General features: G+C 40.4%; 2 protein-coding genes across 2 annotated transcripts; one reads left to right on the forward strand and one right to left on the reverse strand.

The window, feature by feature from the left end:
• Nucleotides 1–7,343: 7,343 nt before the first annotated feature.
• amer2 (APC membrane recruitment protein 2) lies at nucleotides 7,344–12,259 on the forward strand. The gene has a single exon (XM_004546512.5). The coding sequence runs from the start codon at nucleotides 7,527–7,529 to the stop codon at nucleotides 9,600–9,602; it is 2,076 nt and encodes a 691-aa protein (XP_004546569.2). The 5' UTR covers nucleotides 7,344–7,526; the 3' UTR covers nucleotides 9,603–12,259.
• A 4,943-nt stretch (nucleotides 12,260–17,202) lies between these two features.
• Nucleotides 17,203–19,866, reverse strand: LOC101486761 (beta-1,4-galactosyltransferase 1). Its single transcript, XM_004546513.3, has 2 exons — nucleotides 19,376–19,866; nucleotides 17,203–18,612 (listed from the first exon to the last, which is right to left on the reverse strand). The coding sequence occupies exons 1-2, from the start codon at nucleotides 19,787–19,789 to the stop codon at nucleotides 17,947–17,949; spliced, it is 1,080 nt and encodes a 359-aa protein (XP_004546570.2). The 5' UTR covers nucleotides 19,790–19,866; the 3' UTR covers nucleotides 17,203–17,946.
• Between the last annotated feature and the right edge of the window lie 7,201 nt (nucleotides 19,867–27,067).

Genomic DNA, 27,067 nt, shown 5'->3' on the forward strand with positions numbered 1-27,067 from the left:
CTATTTCTCTTCGATCAGGTGATCTTTCTTACTAATGCTTACTGATGCTGATACCCAAATCCTACTGGTTGTATCTGCCATGTCAGTGACTTATTATTTATGACAGCTGACCTCGATTAAAGTTCACCGGCACATAAAAAACACCGCGTGCATGCAAGGTTAAGTTCTGTGGGTTTGGATAGCTAAATACTGTTAAATTCAACAATAACCATAAAACTGATTCCCCTAACTGTGATCTTTCTGCTTGAGAGGTTTTGAAGCTCAACAAAAACCATGACATAGCAGTTCTCATAAGTAAAAAGAACTTCCTGCATCTGGCAAGTTTAGTTTCTGTGATGAATCTAAATAAAATGATGTGGAATTATTTATTTATTCATCAGAAAAAATGTCCTTGAGGCTGGATGTTGTTCGACTTTGATTTGTTTTGGGTTAGATTCACTGGAGTTGTGGCAATTCAGCACAATTTTTTTAGGCTCAGCTTGTTTTGCCATGAGTCATTACAATTTTTTTTTTTCAAGAACATATTCTATATTAGTTCCTGAATAATCATTATTGGAGCTCAGAAAGGATTTGATCTTGGATTAGATTTAGCATACAAGCAAATGCCCAACCCAATCAGTTTGCTGCACAAGAGCAAGATGTAAAACTTGGTTTAAATGAAGTTACACAGAGTTCATGTGTGTATTTGTCTGCCCTGCAAGCTCTTTTCATCCTGCTGTGTTACATCCAGCAAAAGCTACTAGTCTAAATTCTTTATGGAATTCAGACTAGTAGCTTTTGCAGTGAACTTGTTCCTTCTTAAACGCCACTCAGTCCACAGCCCTCCGATGCCGTGGGACTAAATGTAGCAATAAATTGAGCTCTGTGTTTACTTTCAGAAGCCAATTAGACAAAGTGAGCACTGGCCCTTAGACAAATCAGTGTCTATGAGCAAATAAAGTCATTATTCAGCTGTAACAACTTGGAATAGAGAGAGGCTGGCAGTGCAACGTGATGTGATGTGTAAACCCACTGTGCCACTTTACTCTAAAGCTCCATAATATATGAACTGAAAGAAGAAAGGGCACAATAACTGATGTGTAAAGTGCCTCTATATGAAGATAGCTAAAAACAAAGGGGACTTAATCTTCTACTTTAATTCTCTCTTTTCTTGTGTTCATAATTTTTGCTCACATTTTCTAACTGATTATTCAAAAAGACCTTAAAGGTGTTTTCCATGAATCGCCACTGATGACTTGAATGTGTAAAAGAAGGACCTTGTTTATGGTTTAAACAAGTAAAAAGTGCAACAACAACAAAAAACCCCCACTGCATTAGAGCGTCAGAGCTTTTATATGACTCAGTCCCTTTTTTGAATGTGGATAAACAGTAAATCATGTTAATCCACAATCAGCTCTAAGTTTTCTCTCTCTCGTGTTAGAATGGTCTTCCTGTAGCCTACTTGTGCATATTACCTTAAATTAAACATTGAGAAGTGTCTTCCAGAGACAAGCTGCCGAGGGCTCTCCCAGGGCTCTGAATCATTCAGATGAGTAGCTTATTGCACGCCATTCTGGTAGAACACTTTACTGGACAAGGAGGAAATGCTGTACTTACAATCAGGGCCAAATAGTCTACATATCGGCAGAGCATATGCTATACACATGAGCGCACGTGTATGCATGTTGTATGTGCATTTTTTGTTTTTTGGTCTGTGTGGAAAATTGGTTTGCGCCATTGCCCTGTATATAACATGTGACTAAAATCTCTGATGATTGTATTACTGTTAGGACATGAATCTATTTTTATGTATCAGGCTGACACACAAGTGCAGTGTTTCGAACAAGGCAGTGGCAGCCCAGAATATATCAACGGCATTTGTAAATCGACTACAGCACTTGGCTATTTATGCCCTTGTGTAATTTGTTACAGCCATTCTCTGTCATATGACACAGCTTCTATGGCCTTTTTCAGTTTTCCAATATAGCCACTGTACATTTCTGTATAATTATTTTGATGAATGCATTTGAAATAGGCATGTTTTACAGTGGGCTGTGGTGGTGCCACACAGCTCTTAGCCGGACAGTGTTATTTACATGGGGGTTGGACAGATACTGATGTCTCCCAGAAAGTTTTTACATTTCATTTTTAATCATTTTTATCATGTTTATCATGTTTTTGTCATAATTTGTAGAGTGTAGAAGTACACTCCAGACCAGGGGTGTCAAACATAAGGCCCCGGGGGACAGAATCGGCCCAGCAAAGACTTCAATCTGGCCTAGATGACTTTGGAAAATGTGAAAGGGAACAGAAATTTTGGACTTTTAATTGTATTTTCACAATTTTTAAAGCTTTTCTGATTGATAAAGATTTCCCACATGGCTACACTGAAGTAATTAAGTTATAGATTTCTGTAGTTTTCTTTTGCACTGATAGATTGCTTTCTGGTGAAATAGAGGTTATTTTTTTATACGTAAGATATCTCTGGGATTACATTTGCACACTGGCAGGAAGGGCAGTTTCACTGGTGCAGCCAACAAAAGATCAAAATAAGCTGTATGTAGCCTGCGATGTAAAAAGAGTTTGACATCCCTGCTCTAGACAGTCGTTTCTGGTAAGTTTTATTTCAGGTCAAACTGAATGAAATAAGGGAATGTGGTATTTGAGTGTTAAGATAAAGTTGGATAGTGGTATGTAGTATTTAACCTCCTAAGACCCAAACTCCTTCATGGCATGCATTTTTAATTTCTCTTTGCTAATTGGGCTGATTGGGACCTGATGAATGTAAAAACAAAGAATTAACAGATTTTTTTCTTTTATCTGATTTTTGTTTATGAGAAAAATGAGGTCCTCATAAGAGGGCATTCATTTTAAATTTCGATAGAACAGGCAGTATAATGTCCTCATAAGTGGTAATCAGGCCCTTGTAGAGCAAAAATTAGTATTTTGGTCCAGACAACCCAAAATGTGATGTGGACACCAGGTCCTAGGAGCATAAGAATCAATTCATTTAGCATTTATATGATGCAACTCCATTTCTATGAGTTTGTGCAAAGTTGCTACTGGTTGTATGTGGTGGCCAGAGGTATAACCAGGCTTTAGCCTCAGCCTCTGAAAGTAGGAGCATAAATTATAACGGTAATGAAAATCCCCTCCAGATCTGTCATCTCAGCAAGCCACAGCAACTAGAAGTCCAGAATAAATGAGTCTAAATGAAAAAAAGGAACATTTTTACTCCAAACAGTCGAATAACTTGCCTCAAAAAAGTAATTAATGTACAAACATTTTGACCCTGACATATTCAGAAAAATTGATAATTACTGCATTGCAGGGAACATGTATAACTTTTATATACTTTGGGTTGCTTTTTCTGTGTGATAAAGACAAGTTTTCAGAAACACTTTGGTTTTGCAGTGTTTTGAGTGTAAAAGTGTCTGAGCACTCTGGGTTTAGGCAGCTTAATAACATTTAGTACTGCTCCCTGTTGATTACCAAAGTAACAAAAGAGCACAAGCAGTAATCCTTGGGGGTTTAATTTTCATTAACACATAAACAGGAACATGTGTGTATGCACACACACAGACACACAGCTTAGTTTAATCCAGAGCTGGAAGACCCCCTGTGCTGACACAATCTAACCGATAGAACCCCTAATAATGATGATAAAGACCATGTGGTGTGTATGTGTGCCTGTGCCAGGAGCTAACCACTGATGTATGATCAGCCACACCTGTGTCTTGTGTGTGTTACTAGTCTTTGTTAAACCTCTTGCTTGGATCCTGTTGTGCTGTTTTCACAGATGTGGTACTTGAAAGGAAAATGGGTAGATTGCTGATTGTATTGTTCTCACATTTGAAAAGATTCCCGTAGTTACTGATATGTACTACGTCTGACTGACAGCTAAAACTATTGTGGTTTGTTATGTGAACCTACAGTCATGACCACATCAGAGCTACTTCTTTGTTGGTGTCCTCTATGATCCGCAGATAATAAAACTCTTGTGAGATTACTGATAAGATACGTGACTTATTATTATTATTCAAGTGAGGCAAAGTTCAGACACTCTGTGGGGATATTCTGGTTTCTTTTTCTCCTATATGTGAAACTGAAGCAGGAATCCCATAGATGACTTTCTAAAATAATAAAGGTGTTAAAGCAGGAGCCTAAAATAGCATAATGTGTTTTAATGTAATGACCTTTTGCATTCTTTTTATATTGGTCACATACCAAGATTAAAAGTCTTAATATGTGACCGATTTAAAAAGACTGACGTGGACTGAATGAAGATGATGTCATGACTGTGACACATGACTGTGACACTATCAGACAGTTCAAGATGGATAATAAGGATACACGCTCTAATTAATTAGGTTATTTATACCCTGATGTGAAGACACCGAAACTCTTTACAAAATTTAAAGCACCCTTTTACTTTGTTGACAGATATGCATTTCCTTGAAATGATTTACATCTTTTTCACAACTTCTGCCTGGTAAAGGGTGTACACACAATGCAAGTTTCACATAACAACACACAGTCTGTTTTTCTTTTCTTAGCAAGACAAATTAGGCCTTTTAAAAAAAAAGTATTTGAGTCCTGAGGCTCTTTCCTCACAGAGGAATGAAAAAAAAGACATTCAGCTGCTACTTGTGGGCACTGTGAAGTGGAAGCACACTGACGTAAAAGAGGAACCATATTAACAGACAAAACAGTGAGAGACATGAGAGAGAGAAAATGTCCTCCAACTGTCCCACTTAATGCTGAGCTTCGCTCAGGGGGCTGAAATGGGAGCCCTTTTTAGAGAGGGTGGGGGCACGGAGTAGGAGGGATAATAGGGTGTGGGCTTCTTGTATTGCATGTGTGAATCTGCCTTAGCCAGTACAAGTGGACTGAAAAGAATAATTAGGTTGCAAGGAGAGCACATGTTGCATTATCCAAGCACCAAACTAACCAAACCAGTTCAATATCCACAAAAGCCTCTGGACAAAAGTTCTTTTACACTTACATACAAGCCCCATGCTTTTACAAATGGCCTCATATATATATATATGTGAGTGTGAGGGTGTGTATTGCTTTCCTATGTCCTCCATTTAAATGCAGTTATACAAACTGCTCGATAAGCCCGATATGGTCTAATGGTCTCCATTGTGGAATATAGTAGCATTGTCGTAATGTGTGCATTTGCTTCAATAATTTACTGATGTTTAAAGCACTGTAATAATGTACACTGCCACTCTAAGAGCTAAGCAAAATCCTTTGTCTCATCATGCGATAACTGAGCTCCCTCATCAGTCTCCACTCATCAATCCACCTGCCATCTGCTGCTTAGACTCAGCTTCAAGTCCACGCAGCAGCCAGCTGACCTGCTAGCACTGCTGTAGGGCATTCTGCTTGAACATCTGATGTACCTGAAAGCATGCATAGTGGGTGACTGACTGGCAAGTAGACAGGCTGGCTGACTGACTGTTGGGGACATATTATCTTTCTTATTGGTGGGGGGGGGAGCATAGGGATGATATGCTTCGACGCTTCACTCTGGGGAAGCCCTCAAAAAGTGTTTGTGTGGGTGGGAGCATGTCTCTAGATTTGTGGTTGTGTGTATTGGGCTCATGAATGCAGACATTGTTTGATAGCAGTGGGATGGAAGAGGAGAGCCTGTGCTCACAGTCACTGTGGAGGAGGAGGAGAGAAAAGGAGAAGGGGAGGGAAGGGAAGGAAGGTTTGTAAGTGGGTCGGGATAACAGGGAGATTCATGGGGGGTTGGGAGCACCCCCAGTGGATTGCACTCAGAAAAAAGGAGAACTGGGTGGATCTACGGTAAATGGTGATTATGTAATTTGTTCAGATATACAAACTGGTTGCCATTCTCCAAAATCAAACAAACAAACTGAGATGTGGAATAAAAATGATTTCACTCTTTATTATTATAATTTTTTTTTAATTTTAATGTATAATACCCTAATTCATTCACAATTTTACTTATTAGCACAAATGCATTTTGATAATAAAACTGGAACACTTGTGCACTTTGTAAAGACACGACAACAATGAACAAAAGTCAGCAAGTTGATCCGCTGCCACAAGGTTTCCTTCTAGTTGGTGAACAGTTAATTGTTCTACATGCCTGCAGAAACTCTGCTGGTTGCCAAGGTATGCTCTAAAACTATAACTAATGTGAAAAGAAAGAGTGTACTGTGGGCTGCATAATTGGTGACACAAAACCACAAACACAAGGAAACTGAGGATGACGTGATGACAGTTATATGTGGCATCACAGGGCTCAGACACCTGGCCCTGTGTGTCCATATGGAAGAGGCCTCAAGGCCATATGGCTTATATGTGTGTGTCTCAAACTCTATTGAAGGCTGTGCTATTTGTGTTTGTATGTTTGTCTACTTGTAAGTTGTGAGGGGCCTAAATCTTTTTGCAGAGTCACTTGTAAGTCATTTAAGTTGTGGATGAGAAATTGGTTGTGACTGGGAGGTTAAGACCTCCGTGTCCCTTGAAATAACAAAAGCCTGACTGCACTGACATTTCTAAATCCATATCCTGGTCTAAGCCCGCTCATACTGTTGATCAGCAGGTCTTGTTTTTGAGTCCACTAAATCGCACTTGTGATATGCTTAGTTTCGTTTACTTTGAACTTTTTCACCCTCACACTCCAATTTAGCCAGTCTAATAAGCCTGGGTGAAGGAAGAAGGCTAATTCTGATCAATTTACAATGTAAAGCTACTGTTTACCCAAAGCTCTGACTTACCTAACAGGAAAGATATACCCAGAAATTAATGTCCACACATGCAAAAGTTCTGTTTTTAGTGGGCAGCATCATTGTCAGTTTTCCCACATCTGTGGTCCATGTCCTACAAACAGTCTGTATAAAGATTAGCCTGTGATCTGTCCTAATAATTGGCTATTCAACCGAGCTGCCATTAAGGAAACCCTCATAAACATATTGAACTCATGTCTAATCCTTTATAATGCATCAGCAGATCAGTGGGTGCGTATTGCTTCATTGCTACCCTGGAATGGGTTTGTACAAACACAGAGACGTGGACACACGCACACACGGTGCACACACACACTGATGGATGGGGTGAATTTTGGGCTTCGGAAATACTCAATAATTAAAAGGAAAGACCAACCAGTGCATCGGTGACAGGCAAGGTGGAAGCAGAGAAGAGGAAAGGGGGTTGGGGGAGGGAGTGGAGGAGAGACGCTGGCGCCCCGCCAACGTTGACGAAAGCTGCTTAGCCCACCCAGTTGCCATGGATACAGTGAGGAGCAGCATGTGTGTTTGTGTGTGCGGCTGTGTGAGAGAGAGCTAGAGAGAGAGAGAAAGAGAAAGAGGGAGGGAGGCAGACAGAGAAAACCAGCAGGCAGGCGTTAAAGCAAGTCAGAGTGGGAGTGAAAGAGCACCAGACAGCAGGGTGGAGGGAGAGAGAGAGAGAGAGAGGGTGAATGTATGTGCGCCAGAAAGAGAGAGGATAAAAAGGTAGCTAAAGAGCTCGAGGGAGACGATAGAGTGGGAGCAATAGAGTACTAGATAATGGAGGTGCACTCAGAGTGTGTGGAGCCTCCTGTGGCCCCTCAGTGTGACCCTCAGCCTACAGGGAAGATCAACAAAGCTGCCTTCAAACTCTTTGGGAAGCGGCGCACTGGATCTGGAATGGCCAGCTTCTTTTCCTTCAGGAACAAAGGGGCTACAAACAGCGGAAACAACGGGAATTCTGACAATGGAAATTCTTTGAATGGAAACAGCTCAGGGGCATCGGCGGAACTTGTGAGGAGCAAAACCCACGATGGACTAATAAGCTCTAATAACGACGCTGATGGACAGAGAGGGGAGGGACTTGCAGGCCTGGAGGTGGGGCCGGTGAGGTCTCTGAGCAAATCGCTAAGTTTCTTCTCTCTTCTCCGACGCGGGAGTTTTAGGTCGAGTGAAAACGGAGGAGCAGGACTTGTCAGAAGAGGAAGGGGCCTGAAAGGGTTTTTCAGCAGCATGCGATGGAGACGTAAAGACAAAACAAATGAGGGCGATGGAGAAGAGGCGGAGGCGAAGAAGGACAAGGATGGAGATGCTGCTGATGCTGAAAAGGTAAAGGACATTACTCTAACCCTTGAACCACCTCCCCATAACCACCAAGCAGACTGTGAGGATGCAGAAGCAGGACCTAACCTCCAAGCACTAGAGACTCCCACCACGAGCGTTACCATGACACCTCCACACTGTGTTGCCATGCCAGGGCCATCTGGTGAGCCAGACTCTCCCTTTCCCTACACGCCCACTGACTCACCACTGCGACCACCCATCCAAAAAGCCAAAGCCTCAATTTCCAGTCTCACCCCCTCCCTTGCTACACCCCCTTTGGATCGCTGCAGCACTGGTGACCCACCATCAGAGCCCTCTGTGGACCGACTCTGCTCCCTCCTCTTCACTGACGTCACGTCCCTCAAGAGCTTTGATTCTCTCACAGGCTGTGGTGACATTATTGCTGATGCCGATGAAGAGGGCCCAGTGGGTAATGGGGGCAGTGGTACCAGCAGCAGTAGCAGTGGGGGAGGAGGAGGTAGCGTGGGAGTGGGTATTGGGAGAGTTGTTGGTATCACCAGTAGCATCTCCCCATCTAAACCCCCTTTATCTTCTCAGATGCCCCAGCCCATGTTCTCTGTCTCCCCAAACTCTGCACCTGCCTCCCTCCCTGCCCGGACCAGGGCACGACCTCAACCACAACAGCACCCACCCGGGAGTGGTGTGGTGGCCTACATGGGTGGAGGGGAAGAAATGGCAAGTCCAGAAGGAGTGGACGATGCAGACATGCAGGGACTCTGGCACATGTTGCCTTCCACAGGAGACAACTCCCCTGCATTGCCCCGATCGCATCAACCTTCCTCCTCTACCCCTACTTCTACTTATCCCCCTCGCACCAACCCTGCTAGCAGCTACCTTCCCTCAGCTTCCAGGAGTTCAGATAGAAAGGTACCACAGGTGAAGGCGCTGGGACTCAGTAAGATTCCAGTAGTTGGTGGAGCGGGAAGCCGGGCAGCTAAACCCCCTCTCCCTCACGCACATGGTCGTCACCCTACATCGCCAGGTGAAAAAGAGCCGCTTAGTGACGAGGGCTACTGGGACACACCGTCAGCAACACCTACAGCAACACCTGACGAAAGTGGGCTGCAGCATAACCAGAATATGGCCCTATCACGTGACAGTTGCTCTGGAGACCACCTGTATGACCTCTACAATGATCCTGAAGAAGAAGCAGAGGATCAGGAGGGAGATGAAGATCCAAACAGCTCGCCCTCTCCGTCCACTGAACACAAAACGAGCCCCATCTCCCAAGCAACTCTGCCTTCCTCCTCCTCCTCTTGCTCCTTCCGATCAATGAAAGGCAGCGCCAGCCTTCCTCGAGAATCCAAGATCCCGGTAAGCACCAAACCAACCACACCCCCTCACTCTGCAAGCCAGTCAGCCCTGTCGTCCGTCCTAGAGGCTGAATCAACTCCACCAAAGACGCAACCGCCTCCTCCGGCTCGCACCAGAATCCCAGTATCCAAGGTGCCAGTTCGTCGTTCTGGAAACAAATCTGGCGGCACAGCCAGAGGGACTGCCCACAAGAAGTAGCTTCTGTCACATGGGTGATTTTCCGCTGGACTGGAGTGCACATTGCTACACTGCAGCTTACGTAGAGCCAAATGTTTCCCCAGACAAAGAAAAATGTTGAGCTGTACAGTCAATGGCCTAGGAATTCCTCTCAAATCTTTAAATCTCTCATTCCTTAGGCGTGTTGGCTCACGAACAGCTACATTAGAGTAAGTGCTTTGTTCACCTGAGAAAGTCACTAGGAAACTTGAAAAAGCTAGGTTAACATTTTGCAACCCTCCTTAAACCTTTGGGGGTTGACTGTTGACAATCTGTTAACTATACAACCACCACTTTGACAGAAAACAAAAGCAGAGCACCTTTTTTTCTTTTATGTTTTTCTTTTAGATTTCCACAATTTGTTTAACTCAATCTGATAGTAAGGACCTAATCTAATCAACATTATTATTATTATTATTATTATTATTATTGTTATTATTATTATTATCTAATCTGTAATACGTACCTCCTAATTCTCTGATTTTAGAGCCAAAGTTTTTTGATTTTGTCATAGTTTGGAAAAGTCCCAACAGTTTTCCTCCATTTTTCCTTTGGTTGCTGTAAATGTTTTTTTTTTAACATGGTCTTTTGCTGATCGCACACTGGTTTTAAAACTATACATGAACTCTGAACTGCTTTTATTATCTACTTTGCAGCTACAAAGCTATCCTGCAGAAGGTCACACTGCATCTCATACTTTTTAAGATCGATTAGCGGATTTCTTTTTTTAAAATCCATTTGGACTAACTTTGGCTTCAGCCTTTGTACTTGGATCTCACTCACACCCGGCTGCTTCACTGGAAGTACATTCACAGAATTTTAATCTCTGGGATTTACAAATGTTTAAATACCAATGGAAACCTGCAAAACTATCGCAATACATCAACCTGGAGGGATCCCTTGCACTAAGGCTTCGTTGTCTGCGAACACACGCACATGCAGAATCATACACACACACACATACACATTTCTTCTCGCTCTCTGCATGTAGTGCCACATATCAAGGCACAAAGGTCAGGGAACGTCATCTAATGCTGAAGGATCTGACACATGTGCACTGCTCAACCTTTGGCACTGTATTTGTAGCTACACTGGATAACTTTCTTCTCTACGAACACATGCACAAACACATTTTTTCTAGCTAGTACTTTGTTCTTCACTGGATTTCGTACTGTTTTTATAGACTTTCCCTTTCCGCAATCATACTGCACGGATCCTTAACTGTGACAGCACCAGCTTTCTAACACTCTGCCTTGTCTTCTTTCTGTTACTCTCTGTTAGCATACTGTATAGGCTAATGTGGATGGATGACAAGTGCCAGTTTAGAGAACTAGGATATTATACATAGCAAAATTTGGGAACTAATGCTAAATGATCGACCTCGCCCCTTCTTCTCCTGGCTATGAATAAAACAAAACAAAACAAAACAAAAAACAATGTATAGCCTAATTTCACGAGCCACCACAGCTGCGAGTGAATGTGAATGTAGCTTGACATTGTAATGGATATTTGTGAGGACATAGTTTTCTGTGTTCTACTATCCTCTTTGTCCCTCTTTTGTGGGGGCAAGACAAACTGGATTTGACTCTTTTCTAAGTCCCCTGTGGCTTACATTGCAAAACGCCGCTTGTTTTAGAAATAAGAAGGTGTGTTGCAGTCCTAGAAGGCCTTTGTTAGTGATTCAGTGCAATCAGTTAAAAGGGAGCAGGTTGGTCCCTTATAGGGATTTCCATAGAATTTTCATAGGATATGCCAAGTTTAATGTAATCATTCCCACAGAAGCTATCAGTGACACTTGAGTGTCATTCTCGTTCTTTAAGCCATCTCATCTCATTTAGAGTCTAATGATTGATCCATGACACTGCTCCGGGTTCAGATATCTTTTCAGCCTCCCTATGGTGTAGTGTAGGCAACCATGGAGTAACCTGATTCTGAGACTGCAGTAGGAACTCTCCTAGCCAAATAAAAGGGCGCCCTAGAGGTCACCTGGGAAGCAGCAAGTGATCATGTCGGTTCACATTTTCCCTTTCTTTAGCTTTAGACCTTTAGCTTCCTTTATTCATTGCTGATTGAGAAAAAGATTTGTTTTTTAAGTAAAGTATTTTTTTGGTTGATGTTATTGGTTGGCAAGATTTTACTTGGATTCCTTTAACAGTCAGATTCTGTAGAACTGAAAGATGACAGGTCATTATGCAATCAATGTCCACCAGGTTTTGTTTAAATACAGGACATCACTCTATCCAACATGTCACTGTTTCTTAGCTTCATCCAGGTATGACATGGCATGATACAACTGTTCCACTGGGACACACTCTTACTCCTGAGGTCACCATGTTTCCATCATGGGCTCACCAACACCAGACTCAGCTCAATGTATTTTTTGCAGGCACACACTTCTCTTTTTTTTCTGGGCCTTTATGTGATCATTTGCTCTGATGAAAAGCAGATTTCCCCCCCTCCTTTATGTTTCTATCTGTTTATATTGTGAAAACCTCATTACATTTTTAATAAAGAAAACTGTATTTGCGCTGATAGATGAGCCCCTGACTCTTTGTAAGCACGTTTACACCATCATAGGAGTTATGTCCTTTTTGTGTTTGGAGAAAAAATAAAATGGAGGTTGAATTCCACTTCTCTCATCCCACCCCTCATGTCCTGCTGTCTTAAATCCCTAAGGATCAGCCTGAGTGAGAAAAGGTGATGCATTGAGTAGAATGTAGCTTTAGTTTTTGGATATTGTTGTGGTCCGGCACTTAGGGAGAGGTCATTCTGGGTCGGGGATTACAGGTTATCAATAAATCCTATTGATTGCTGACATGAAAGCCCGACAGATGCGTCCCTAGCTACTGTTGGTCTCTGTTGGGGAAAGAAAGGAGACAGACAGGCACGGTGATGACAAAGAGAGACAACTGATGCATGTGGATATGAGACCCGTGTGTGTCCTGAATAGATGAAAAGTATAGTTGCATTTTTTCAAGAATGGCTCATGTTGCTAGAAAAAGCTTATATGTTGTGGTTTATCCATGTGAAGTAGGAGGAGGATTTGGTGCAGTGCGAATCCCCTTTGTAATGGTGCAGCAATTCCCCCTCCCTCTTTATCCAGCTCTCTACACTCCGAGGTTTATGTAAAAACCTTACGTAAGACCATAACACTCACTTGTACCAGCCCACCACATCAAAGCCAGGGATGCTGACAGTAAGAATGGTGCGTAATGTTGCATGTGTGTGTGTGTGTGTGTGTTTGTATATATCTGTGTCAGCTGATCTCATCAGTAATCTGCTGTTTGGCTGCTCGATGTGGACAGTTGTTCTCAGTGTGAGCCATGTTTGTGCTTATTTGTTTTCGGCCATAAATCTGGTTAAAGAGTGCAACAGAGAGCACTGAGTTTCTGATGAACAATGGGGTTCTTATTCAAACCAGTGAGGAAGAGAACAAGGGAAGGACTCATGGTGAAAAGCAAAGAATAAGTGGCAGAATAAGATTTATTGTGAGTATGTGAATGGGTTTGAAGAGCTTCAGTGCTCTTAAATGAAGCTTTTATTTAGCTGGTATAACTTCTGATGATCACCAGCCACAAGTATCCACTTGTCACTGGCCACTTCATTAGGTACAGCTTGCTAGTAGTCCATGCCAGTCTCCTGTTCCACCACATCCCAAAGGTGCTCTATTGGATTGAGCTCTGGTAACTGTGGCGGACATTTGAGTACAATGAACTCATTGTCTTGTTCAAGAAGCCAGTTTGAGATGATTTGAGCTTCGTGATATGGTGTCTTATCCAACTGGAAGAAGCCATCACATGACGGGTACACTGTGATCACAAAAAGTAGACATGGTCAGCAACAAGCTGTGCCATTCAAACGACAATCAGCTGGTTCTTAGGAGCCAATATGCAATAAAAATGTGCAATAAAAATATCTCAGACAACACCACCAGCACCCTGAACTGTTGATACAAGGTAGGATGGATCCCTGCTTTCAGTTTGTTTACACTAGATTCTGACCCTACCATCCAAATGTTGCAGCAGAAATCATGATTCAGCAATTTTTCCCCTAATTTTCTACTGTCCAGTTTTGATGAGCTCTAAAATTCTTTCCATATATGAGTGGCACCCGGTGTGGCTTTGGTCTTTCGTAGCCCATCTGCTTTAAGGTCTGGTAGTGGATGACCAGTAGTTTTGCTCTAATAGATTTAGACCTACAGTTTGATTGTAGGCAAAATATTCTAGCACGGGCTGTAGTAAATAACAAATAAGCATTTACTGCTGTCATAGTACTGTAAGTAAAAGTACTACCAGTTGAATATAACAAAAAAAAATGAAAAAGAAAGACTACACTACCTATCTGGTGGTAAAGAAAAGAAATTCTAGCACAGACAGAGAAAAATGAAGGCCACTAGTATTTACAAAAACACAACATCTTGATGGTAGGTAGGCTTTCCTGGCCTTGATAAATGTGTGTGAGTGCATGTGTGTACGACAGAGCACCATTCAAAAGCTGTACCCCACATTCTGCATGGCAGCCTCTCCACAGTTGTTCCCATAGTAACTCCACTAGGTCAACCAATAAAAAGAGGGGGCTGGGCAGGAAGGAGGATGGGAGTCTGTTTGGGGGGTGGGTGCTGACACAGTGTGTGAAAGATGTGATTGGAGTTGAAGTGCTGCAGTAAAAAATGCATACAAAGACAATAAAACACCAAGTGAAGCCTTTAGAAAAATGGAAATGCAATACATTTGAATGTGTGTGACCTTCAGCACACAACACATCTTTGCATCACTGGATTTCAACTTTGCATCCCATGTGAAGCCTCCTCTCACTACTATTTTTCGCCTCTTCACAGGTGTTAGTGTCATTTTGTCCTCTGTCCCTCTTCACTTTTCAGTCTGCCTTTTGAGTGACACTACAGTTCATCTCAGGGAAAAATTGTGCAATCTTCCTTTTATTAAGAATTCATGAAGCGCAAAGATTTTGACCCTTGAAATGGGCACATCTGTTTGGTACACCGTAAAGACGAGAAGATCCAGTACAGTATGACGCTAGTACAGCTGTAACCTTCAGAATGTGTAAGTCTAGTTTATTCCTCAGGACGCCAGACAGTCCTGGATACCAAACAATGTTAAGCATCACATGGTTATGACACCAGTAAGTTCTTTCTAAAAACAGCATGTGCTCGTCTAGAGTGATAAATTCTGCTTTGAAATGATAAAACGGAAAATGTGATTAACTTGCAAACTGAATATGACCGTGTCAGGCATGAAGCAAAATGATTCAAAATTTAATTATCAATCACAAGATAAATATTGAGAATATTAAAATGTAAGGTCAGACACAGCAATACAAAGTACAAAGATTTGAAATTTTTACTCAATATTGAATTAAAAATTATACTAAACTGAGTTTGTGCTAAAACTTTCCTGAGATTACCATCTTATACTAACTCAATTCTCAAAATAAATTTCCCTAAAAGCATTAATATAATATATAATATAATATACAATATGATGACCACATTAAAATAATCAGTCTAACGTAGTGAATCCATAGATGTATCTAGACATGTATAGTTAAAGGAGCTTGCAAAGAAAAGCGTCTGGACTTCTTTAAGTTAAGTCCAGACGCTTTTCTTTGCAAGCTCCTTTGACTACGATGACCTGGATGACTGAGAACCTTCACAGACACCTAGACATGTATAGCTGTACTTAAGCATTATTGGTATTTTGTGAAGAGCAGGTGTATAAAATCACCTAGACACATAGACTGCTTCTACAAACATCTCTAAGAGGATGGGTCGCTCTCAAAAGTTCAGTGAATTCCAGTGTAGTTCTGTGATAGGCTTCACGACTAGACTGTACAACAAGTCTAGTCGTGAAATTTCCTCACTAATAAATATTCGACAGTCAACAGTTAGTGATAATATAACAAAACTGAAGTGATTGGGAACGACAGCAACTCAGCCATGAAGTAGTAGGGCATGTAAAATAGTGGGGTTAGCAGATGCTGAGGCACAAAGTGTGGTCGCCAACTTTCTGCAGAGTCAGTCACTACTGACCAAACTTCATGTGGCCTTCAGATTAGCTCAACAACAGTGCATAGAAAGCAGCCGCATCTGAGCCTTAGCAATGATGTAAAGCATGTCGTCACTGGACTCTAGAGCAGTGAAGACGTGTTCTCTGGAGTGACGAATCATGCTTCTCCACCTGGCAATCTTAAGGATGAGTCTGGGTGTTGCAGTTGCCAGGACACTGGTACTTGTCGGCCAAGAGTCAAGTTTGGTGGAGGGATGGTAATAGTGTGGGTTTCGGTTCCTTTATTCCAGTGAACGGAACACTTGATGCTTCAGTATACCAAGACATTTTGGACAATTTCATGCTCCCAAATTTGTAATAACAGTTTGGGGATGGCCCCTTCCTGTTCCAGCATCACTGCACCAGTGCACAAAGCAAGGTGCATAAAGACATGGATGAGTTTTTTGTGGAAGAACTTGACTGGCCTGCACAAAGTCCTGACTTCAGCCACGTAGAACACCTTTGGGATGAATCAGTGACCCTTAGCCTGACCTTCTCATCCAACATCAGTGTCTGACCTCACAAATGTGCTTCTGGAAGAATGGTCAAAAATTCCCATAAGCACATGTCTAAACCTGTGGAAAACCTTCCCAGAAGAATTGAAGCTGTTATAGCTGTAAGACAAATGGGATGTCACTCAAGTTTATGTGAACATGTGAAGTTCAAGTCCATGTGAACAGGAGTGGACTGGTAATCTGACATACCAGGCTGGTGCACTTTTGGGCTGATGGGTCAATTGAAGGTCCGCTGCACTGCAAGCACTGGCAGCAGCCCATTTGTTCGCTGTAGAACCAGGTTGGTTTCCCTTTTGCGTTCAGAAGTTCCTTAATACTGGTTGGATAAATTCAATAAAGAGCTGGCAACATTCAGAGGTTTTGATCCATAATGACCTTAGCCAACACATTGTTGCAGTAAATTTGTCAGCTATACAGTAATGATGGAGATCTTCTGTTCAACCACATGCCAAAGGTGCTCTGTTGAATTAGTGCTTGTCGAGGAATGTGAGTACAGAAAATGCATTATCATGCTCAAAAAACTGGTTAGACAGAATCTGAACTGTGTGACATGGTGTGCTATCTTTCTGGGAAATGGGAGGAACGTGCTCAGCTATAACACTCAGGTAGGCTATTGTGATTAAATGATAATTGTTTTCCCCGATAAAAATATTAGAGAAAAAATATGTAAAAAATATTGCCGAAGTTTTTCTTGTCTCTAAGTGTGCTAAGAAAATATCCCACACCATTGCACCACCACTAGCTGCCTGAAAAGTTGACACAAGGTCAAATGGATCCATGCTTTTATGTTGTTTATGAATTGAAATTCTGACTTTACCATCTGTCATTTCATTTTATGATGAAAATAAACTCCATAGTATACAGTCTCACTTGTGAAGTAATTGAAATCCAAATGCTCTAAATAGACACTATTAGCACAAACATTGAGCAGACACAGTGGCCGTGGCTGCCTCTGTTGGTGCCAAATGGCAACTCCTGAGGCTTAAAAATGAAGCCATTCATTCATTCATCTGAGACAGCAGTTTTAATGTTCTTATCTTCTCTAAGAATATCTAATATACAATAGTGTCCCATTTATCATGCTCGTTGGTAGGTTCTTAAGCATTAAATTTAAACCTTTTTTTCACCTTCCTTTAGTTACTTTACTTTCTACCTCTTAGATATAGCGCACAGTTATAACACACTTTTTAAAATATATGTATATGTATATATATGGTATATTTATGCTTATATCCTTACTCTCATTCCCCTTATTGTATCTGTAACATGCAACTTCTGTTGGTGCTGTGCTACTGGTAACTAAATTTCCCAGAGGATCCCACCCGAGGGATTAATAAAGTTTCATCTAATCTAATCTAAACTGGTAGGTTACTTAACAGCTGATCAAACCCAGCCAGAAGACATTATACTTCTTGTTATTTGCTGTTTGCAAAACAGATGAAATCATCACTTATAATTGCTTATACTTTGCAGAGTTCAAAAAAAATAAAGTAGAAACAAGCACTGGAATTTCCCTGTTTGTCCCAGTGCAGCAAAAAAAAAAATGAAAAAAATGAGTTGCTTGAATATTCAGAATTTCAACATTTTCCTTTTGTTGGAGTGGATACCTAAATTAATTATTTATTTATTTATTTTAGGGCAAATTGGATTCACAGAGATTTTAAGAGCATAAGTCACTCGTTCAGTTCTGAGATCAAAACACCAATGAATCACTCGCCACGCAAGAGAGTTAAATTGCATTCAGGCAGATCATTCAGGAGAGCCGATATCTACAGTGATAAAAGTGTACAAGATATCCTTCTCAATGTTCTTCACTGTGTATTTGAGGGAATTGATGCCATCCGCATTCATGGTCCAATGTGTTTGAAACAGTTTATCAGGATTCTTTGGATTTGGGTCATTGTGCGCGTCTCTTTGATGTTTGATCATCCTGTACCTGCCCGTCAGTAAGTCAGGTCGAGAAACCTGCATTCCATGTAAGACTATTCGTTTGTAGATATCATCGTCCTCACCACCCCAACCCCAGTAGGTGTTTGGGAACCCATTAATTTTCAAGTACTGATGTTTGTACAATGAAGCGACCCCACCAAAGAAGGTCTTATAGGGTAAGTCGAAATTAAATTTGTCCATGCCTATAGCCAAGTGTCGTGGATTGTCAAAACATCTGTAGAGGTTACGGTCATTTAGGGGAACCAGATCTACGTCAGAGAAGAGGAAGCAGTCATAATCATATTCCTTGAGCGCTTCGACATATCCTGCATTCATCAGTTTAGCCCGATTGAAGACTCCCTCTCCATCTTGGTTGATGACATAGACTCCGTAGTCCACAAGCTGTCGCTTCAGTATAGGATGCAAGTAATAAAGCCAGTGCTTCAAATGCTCGTGCCGATTCCGGAATGGGATGATGATTGCCACCTAAAGACATGACAATAACTTTTACTTTAACATTTGAAAAATTAGCCCGTGATTCACCAATAATTTTATTTGATTGATTCTAGGGTAGCTTTGCATGATTCAGTATTATCTCATACCAGGTGACAGTTCATCCTCTCTCTAGCTCTGTTTGCCTTCCCTTCAAGACTGCTTTCTTTTGGCTGGGAGCAAACCACAGGTGTGTTTGCTTGAAATGACCATATTAGTGTCACTGGGATCCAACTGTAGAAAGAATTGTCTGAATTGGAATGTTTGTAGCTTTCTGAAGCTTGTGCTTTTAGCTCATGATAATTGTGCTCATACAATGACAGACCTCATTATTTAAATGTGACGATGTTTAATATTAGCATGTATGTCACGTGTTATCTTTAAAAGCTTAAAAAAGCATGACGTTTTTTCCGAGTTTATTTCAAATGATACTGAATCGAATGAAGCCAAATAAAGAAATCTGTGAGTGAGTTAATCATTATATGATATATATGATACCATTTTATCTCTATATATTACCTCTAATTTCTCTTTTGGTTGGGTAAAATCAGGTTTTATTTGATCATTTACACCTGTTTAAGTATTGAAAATAAACTATGAAAAAAGAGTGCCAAAAACATGTAAAAATAAATACACAAACAAATAAATAAATCCTTACATAAATAGTAAATTTAAGGAAACTTGTCCCCTTAAATGCAAGTTGCTATCAGTTGCTGGTTTCTTTCTTTCCTCTCTTCTTCTCAAGTCATTCACCTACCTTCTGCTTTGCAACACAGTCTTTTGGCTTGAACCTTCCTCCTTTTTGAAGCAAAGGACTGACTTCCTTTCTCACATGTTCCCAAGTCCTTCCGAAATCAAACTCAACGAGGAGTGGACCTATGAGATCTGGGGGGTTTTCAGGGCAGGGGCCCAAAGTTAAGCTGACAGCAGATGGTGTCGGTGCCATCTCACTGCTTTTGTTTGAGGCTTTGATCCTCCTCTCCAACAGCTTCGCGACTTGCTCCTTTACCATCCCTGAAAATGTTTTGTTTCCCAGTGTCAAAATATGTTTTTCAGAAACAATAACCACAAAGCTTCTTCTGGAGTAGAATAAAACCAGCACAAAACATGCGACACTAACAAAAGAAAAAAGTACTAGAAAATTAAATAATCTTTTGAAGTTTCCTGCCATCTTTTATCTTGAGTATACTCAGCGGCTCTAATTTCCCTTGTTACAGCTCAGTTGCCAGCATATCTGTATGTTTGCAAGTCAAAGGTATTTCAAACAAAGACCAACCCAACCGGTTTTTATTTTTGCTGTACGACTTCCTTGTTCACGTCACCTTATCAGGATAGGCCTCGCACCTGTGGTTATTAATTAAACATGACATCTTTTGACTAATTTCTCCAGTGTACAAGACTCTGTTGACTGTTTCATACCTAATTTGTTTGTAATGTGAAAGTAGATTACTTCCTGGCTTTCTGAGTAATTCAGTAAGAGAGCACTAGTACATTTTCCTAACATCACTTTCTTTAATGTATATCTTACCTCCAAGCAATTTCAGATGGCCAACAAAGTAATGTAGTGACAAGAATTAGTGATTATTATGGGAAAGGTTTAATTAAAAAAGTAAGTTCTGTTTGAAAATACGGATATAGTGATATTGGGGGAAAAGAAATCTCTGAAAAGTTGTTAAAGTGTGCCCTCTCCTGGTTTGAATAATAGTGTTTAAGTTTGAGATCTGTCTACATGTGGTAATTTCTGTAATCCTCTGGATTGTCGCTGATAAGTATCCAATGCTCTAGATGATCAGAAATTAAGAAACTGTTTCCATGTAATTGGTGACAATAGTCATGGAACACTGTCTCATATTGTTTGCAGCAGGAACTCTTTACAGATGAATGATGGGTCCTCTTTAGCAAAGTAATATTGGAACTGTTGGCAGGTTATGTATGTTTAGGATTGTGATTTTATCAGCAAAGCATAAACCAGCGTTTAATGACGTTGTTAGTACACACAGCTCCCTGTTTTCTGAATGATAACATGAACAAAGTCCAGCTACTGTATAATTACACTTAGACTTACTGACATCAGTAAATAAAGCTTGCCCAAAAAAGAAGAAGTCAGTGTTTAAGTCATGGGACCAACTTAAATAGTGAACAGAGGCCATGCTCATCTGAAAGCATAAAAATATTCCAACTGACTAATATTAAAACACAAACGGATGAAATGCCACGGTGTTGAACTGATCCGATGATTGTCTCAAGAACACAGCTCCGTCCTTCCATCTCAAATCACCACAAGCATTCTACTCGACTTCTACTCGACCATTTTCATATATCAAATAATTTCAAAGATGGTTTTTGTGTGTGTGTGAAATGGTCCATCCACCCACTTCCAGGCAGCTTTTTGGCACAGTGAAATCTACCGCCATAATCGAACATGAACATGTCAAAAACTATTAAAGATAAAAGCCTGAGAGTTTTACTGCCCTTTCTTACTATCAGAATGAATCAGGATCTGTGATTGTTGCTCAATCTCAAGTTGTACCACCAAAAAAACAAATAAATAAATAAATAAAACAAACCAACCCACCACCCCCCTAACCCCCAAATATCTTTGAAGATATTTGGTTGCTTTCTTTTTCTGCATTCCTTTTACCAAATGCAGAACAGAAATGGCCAAACTTTCGCATCTTTAATGTAAGCTTTTGGAAGTATTCCTTCTACATTTTAAGTTTAATGCATTACTGTTACACACAGGACATATGTTACATGTTTCTGTTTGTCTCACAGAGCTTGTTCACAGAGTTAACCTCCTAGGTTATGGAATAAAAACAGAGCCCGGACTTGTTAAATGAACTGAATGCTCTCCCCGTGACCCCACTCACTGGCAGTATATTGAAGGGTAACATTGAAAGACTGGAGGAATACGTTTCAATCCAGTTCAAAATCAGCTGAGTGGAAAGACAGGCACTGTTTTGAAATGTGAGCAGACCTCCATTGCAGTAGGCATTCTCTGGTCAGCTGATTTGAAACTGCCACGTCTTAAACAAGCCCACAGACCTTTGGGAAAAATTTTTGCTTCACAGAGTGAAATCAGATACTTGATTCACAATAATAGCACAATTAGCAATCAGTTCTAGTTCAGCAGTTGAAGCTGGAGCTGGCATCATCAAAGAATCGGTTATAACCTTTCAGCATATTGTTATTGAAGTGGTCTGAGAGGGAAGTGGACTCTTGCGCCTCATCTGGAGTGAGTTTTTAGGGCTTAGAAGATCTAGCCTATGAGTGGAAACGCTGAGCAGCCACATCTTTAAAAAAACAAAAACAAAACTGATAAACAGTGTAAAGTTGTCATGGTCTCCGTGCCTGCCCGGTCGGCCCCACAAGGCTACATTTGCTGTTTCAGTTCTCTCCCTCTCTCCCTGGGCGGAGCTCACTGTGGGCTCCCGCCCTTGGCCCACACACCTGACAACAATCACCTGTCATCACCAGGAGCACTATTTGAGGCTGGAACACAGATCCTCTCGTCGCTGGATGATTGTATTACTGATGTTAGTGTTCTCACAGCTCCTGTGGACTTGTGCTTCGTGATTTGTTTGTGACTTCCCTTCTCTTCTGCTTCAGACCTTCCCCCCCCCGGACCTGCGACCTCCCTGCCGTGTGAGCGTGGGGAAGAAGACGTGAGCGAGTGTGAGAGAGCTACCCTGTGATTCCCTGGAGTTTTGGATTCCCTTCACTGTATATATATTGTGCACTGGAGCCGTAAATAAACTGTATTTTGGAGACATCTAACCAGTCTGCGCTTGAGTCCCTACAACCAGATCGTGACAAAAGTAGTATAAAAACTATCAATGCAGATGTGGTGGCACATCTTTAACCTGTTAAAGTGACTTTTTCCAATCCTGTGAACAGAGATGGGCAGTAACGCGTTACTGTAATCTGATTACTTTTTTAAAAGTATCGAGTAAAGTAAGGGATTACTATCGCAAAAACGGTAATTAGATTACCGTTACTTTACTGTAGGAACGCTGCAGGAGGGCGGGGCATAGACTGCTAACCTCCTTATTTTGACTTTTTAAACTTCGTTTTTGTTCCTGTTGCAGCTTCAATATAAAAAGATTTTCTTTAATTAAAAGTCGTTGTTTTTCATATCTTGTGCTTCTTGAAAAAATGGCTTTGAACTCTGATTCTTGATGATCGCTTGTCTATAGCATTTTGTTTCAATTTTAACCGTGAATAGTGAGAAGACAACGTAGATGGGCTGATTTTGTTTGACAAAAGCGAATGTTTGCACGACAAAGGCATTCAAATACCAAAAGGCCAGTGGCAAAAACAAATAGGAGCTGCAAGGCGACCAGAGGGCTCCACAAAAATGATCCAAAAGACGAAAAAGAAAATATCAGTTTGTCAACACCATGAACAAATTAATACTTTAACACCAACATGTAGGCCTACTGGTCGATTTAATTGGTCAGTTGCAAACAATGTATTTGCAGGGTTCTTTTTTTAATCAGTTGATTGTTTTAATACAACTAAACAACATTTTCAGATATGGACAGATATGGGCAAAAACCTCCAATATTTTCGCCCAGTTTTGTTGTTTGTGATTTTTGACAAACCTTTATGCAATAAACGTAAACAGTACACGTAATTTATGTATTTCATTTCCTACTATATGAGGTGTGAAAAGTTATCCTGAACCTAACCGAGTAGTCAAAGAAATCACAAAAAATAAATAAGTAAAAATTGGTGAGCCTTTGTGAATTGTGGCCTCATCTTCCTAATTTTGCCCAACAGGAGTGGCACCAGATGCGGTCTTCTTCTGCTGTTGTCCATCTGATTTCAAGGTTTGATGTGTTGTGCATTCAGAGACGCTCTTCTGCATATCTTGGTTGCTATTTGAGTTACTGTTGCACTATCAGCGTGAAGCAGTCTGGACATTCTCTGTCACCTAAGTCACTTACGTCACTTTCTTCCCCTTTGATTTGTTTCTTTGATTCTTGATTTTATCTTTATCTTGATCATAACCATTTCCAAATGCCTAAATGCATTTCCTTGCTGACTTTCTGCATTGACTTAGAACTGAAGTGTTCCACTGTGGATTTTCCTATTTTTTAAAGGCAAACACCAATTTTAATTGACAATGCAGATTATTTTGTGGACAAATTAAATAGCTACAATAAATGATCATCCAACTAAACCGTATTTTCATTTCCCCCCCCCAGTTCAGTTCAGTTACATTTTATTTATATAGTGCCAATTCACAACAACATATCAGGGCACTTTATCATCATAAGTAAAAGAACTTTAAATGTCATAGATTGAAACCTGATGATATAGCAAGCATTTTGCTTCTGTGGGAAGAGGGGGGTGGGGGGGGGGGGGGAACCTCCCTTTGAACAATAAGAAACCTCCAGCAGAACCACAGTAAGGGCGGCCAGCCAACTGCCTCCACCAGTTATGCTGAATGAAAGGGAGAAAGTAAGAGCATAGAAAAACCACAAACAAAGCAAAAATTGAGAGGGAGAGAAGATGAAAAGGTAATGACATACAGTAATTACAAAGACAGCAACAGAGAGGAGTGTAGATCATATCCAGTACTGGTCATCTTACTTCAACTCAATATCCTGGCAGTAATCACATGCCTCTGACTCAGCTTTTGTCTTGGCAGGGAAATAAAATCTTGTCAGGAACTTCAGAAATAAGGGTGGAAAATTTAAATGTCTCAGAATAGCTAACCATATTGTGCTGAATTTAATTACCCAATTGCCAAAAGTGTATTCTCGACAGCACTAATGGTCTGTGTTCCCAAGACCTTTTGACTATAGTAGATAGCTTATTATCATTAACTTGCAGCTATGAAATTGAGTAAGACTGAAAAAATCTAAACAAAGCACAATGACATTTTTTCTTTCCTTTTTGTTCTTTTCAATTTTTTCACCCTACACTGTGCTGCACTCTGCAGTGCTCAGAGGTTAACAGCACAGAGATCAGAGTTTAATATGTTTGTGGCAGCTAACACAACACACAACCATCAATGAAGCAACAGTGGTTCGGATGATTTATTGTCAATAAATGTTCCTGATAATTTTTTTTTCCGGGGCAAGAGCAAGCATTTGCTTTAATGACTGCTTTCATTTCAGTTAAACCAAGTTCAACTAAACTCGATTAAAAACGTTGTAAACAGTGACCTCTAGTGGCTCTCATGTACAGATGCCATTCTATAAGACTTTCAAACCATAAACTATGTGGCTATTATTGTTGTTTTTAATATTTTACTTGTGTTTTCATTGACATATTATTTTTTGTTTTAATAAAGTCCTTAGTTGTGAATTGAATGCATGCCTCAGGCTCATCTAAATTGTTAATGCTCTGCTGGCTTATGATTTCTGGCTAGAAATCATATATTTAGCATGATGTGCTGGGCCACACAGCGCAACAAGGGTTTAACCACGTTCATTTAAATGCAAGTGTTGCCCCATGGAAATATCTGTCTTTTTCTAATGCAAAATGAGGCACTGCTTGGTGTGATCACCCTTCTCCATGTGTCTCCAGGGGCAACCTCAAGAACTGTTTAAAAAAAAAAAAAAAAAAAAAAAAGAACACCGATGTTCCTCTATGGTAGCAGTTGATGGAGCTCCAAAAGGGAGTCAGTCTCTATAGAACCGCATCTAAAATTTCCAATTTTACAGTACAAATTAGTAGTGTTATTGTTGTTGTTATTAGTGTTAAGTGTTATTGTCTATGGATTCAACCAACAACAATTCTAATGCTAACTCTTAAAAGAGGACTCTTTTATTTTGGTAGTCTCCCTCTCTTGCCCACTGCAAGGAATTCATACTCCTTTGCACACACCACAAAACTGATTCACTTATTTATATGCTTTTTTGATTTATTTGCTTCTTTTTTATTGCAGGCTTAAACTGCTTGTAACATAGTTTTGTTTTGTTTTGTTTTTTTCAAAAGTACTTTAAATGTGAATAGCAGATATTTAACTACCAACTCTTATTGGTGCTTACTGGTAACTGATGTTCCCTCACTATTCAATTTTCCCAGGACTTAGTGGATGTGCCTTTATACTCTATATTATATATTTACAATGATTCCAGTCATAAAAAAAAAACGTTTTGTTGAAGCTTCAGCTGAACTTGAGCTCTCATATTCAGTCAAAGTCGCTTTAAATGCCTTTTGTTAGACAGTGAGAATGAGGAGACTCACCTAAACAGCAGGGAATTAAACAAAGGACTCACTTAAAAAAAATTCCCAGTGTCCTATAAGTGTATATTTACCTGGCTGTGGATTTAATCTTTCTTATCTCTTTGAAAAACTGCAAGTGTTAAGTTTTATGCAGTTGTGATATCACTGGTGCAGACAGTTTCCTTGCACTACAGATGAATATTGAAGCAGGCTCAGACTTCAGAGTTCAACTATTCATTTTTTTTCTTTTTGTGTGTATGAAAACAATAGTGCAAAAAGTATGTGCAGTTATGTATATTACCACTAGATGGTACTAATGTACCACCAATAAGGAATAAGCCCATTAGGAACATTATCCTGTGCCAGTCATGTTTCATTTCAGATAGTGATAAATTGACACACTCCAGCCTTAAACCATTCTTCAGACCTAATTTCAATGATATCAGTTTCTTTTCATTAATAGAAAAATATAAATGAATTGAAACTACAAAGTAAATACAAGTACATACAACCAAACAGAAATGTGTGCATGCTACTGCATTTTTCTTTTTCTTGTGCAGCTCTGTTTTTAACCACACTTTTGGATAAATGGGCTGTTGTTCACAGAGAAACCTGATCCTGAGGCATTTATAGATGGAACCCCGCTTTGGTCTTAATATCTTCTTTTTTTTTTCGAATACTTCCCACTGGCTGGTCATTTTTGCTGCTCCCACCGACTCCAGTTTCAGAATAAGAACGATGCTTACTGAGACACATTTTGATTTTATATTCAGACAAGTGGGCATGTTGGATTTACAGCCAACTCACACTGAGCTAGCAAACTAGTGAACCCCTGTGAATTTAACCACACAAGTCTTTTTTCTGGCACCGAGGCATCCCTTTGGAAGTGGGAGGACCTGCTTGTTTTGGACCCGAATTTTACTTAGCATGCATACTTGTGGTGTCAGAGAGGCATTTATGCAAACCTGCATAATCTCTTAATTAAATATTTGGTTATATTTTTTAAGAGAAATACTCTGGAATTTTTTGGTTTGAATGTTAAGGTGGTGCCAAACAATTGTTCTTTAGCACCATATAAGTAAAATAACACATTCATCCATTGTTCATTTGCAACACTACAGGGACTTTCTCACTAAATTTTCATACAGGTCAAACCAAACCAATTGGATGCTAAAATGCTTGCAACATGGACAGGACTGAGCCAAATGTTTCTGAGAACAGAATAAAAATATGTATGTTGTGGCATATTAGCAAATATACAGATACA

This window comes from Maylandia zebra, linkage group LG9 (assembly GCF_041146795.1).
Source record: "Maylandia zebra isolate NMK-2024a linkage group LG9, Mzebra_GT3a, whole genome shotgun sequence".
NCBI classification, from domain to species: Eukaryota; Metazoa; Chordata; class Actinopteri; order Cichliformes; family Cichlidae; genus Maylandia; species Maylandia zebra.

Bases quoted from the DNA above. Each gene is read 5' to 3' on its own strand.
- amer2 (XM_004546512.5), top strand. From the start codon at position 7,527: ATGGAGGTGCACTCAGAGTGTGTGGAGCCTCCTGTGGCCCCTCAGTGT.
- LOC101486761 (XM_004546513.3), bottom strand. From the start codon at position 19,789: ATGGCAGGAAACTTCAAAAGATTATTTAATTTTCTAGTACTTTTTTCT. The intron at 18,613-19,375 runs GTAGGTGAATGA...TCATGTCTTTAG, and splicing joins ACTGTGTTGCAAAGCAGAAG to GTGGCAATCATCATCCCATT.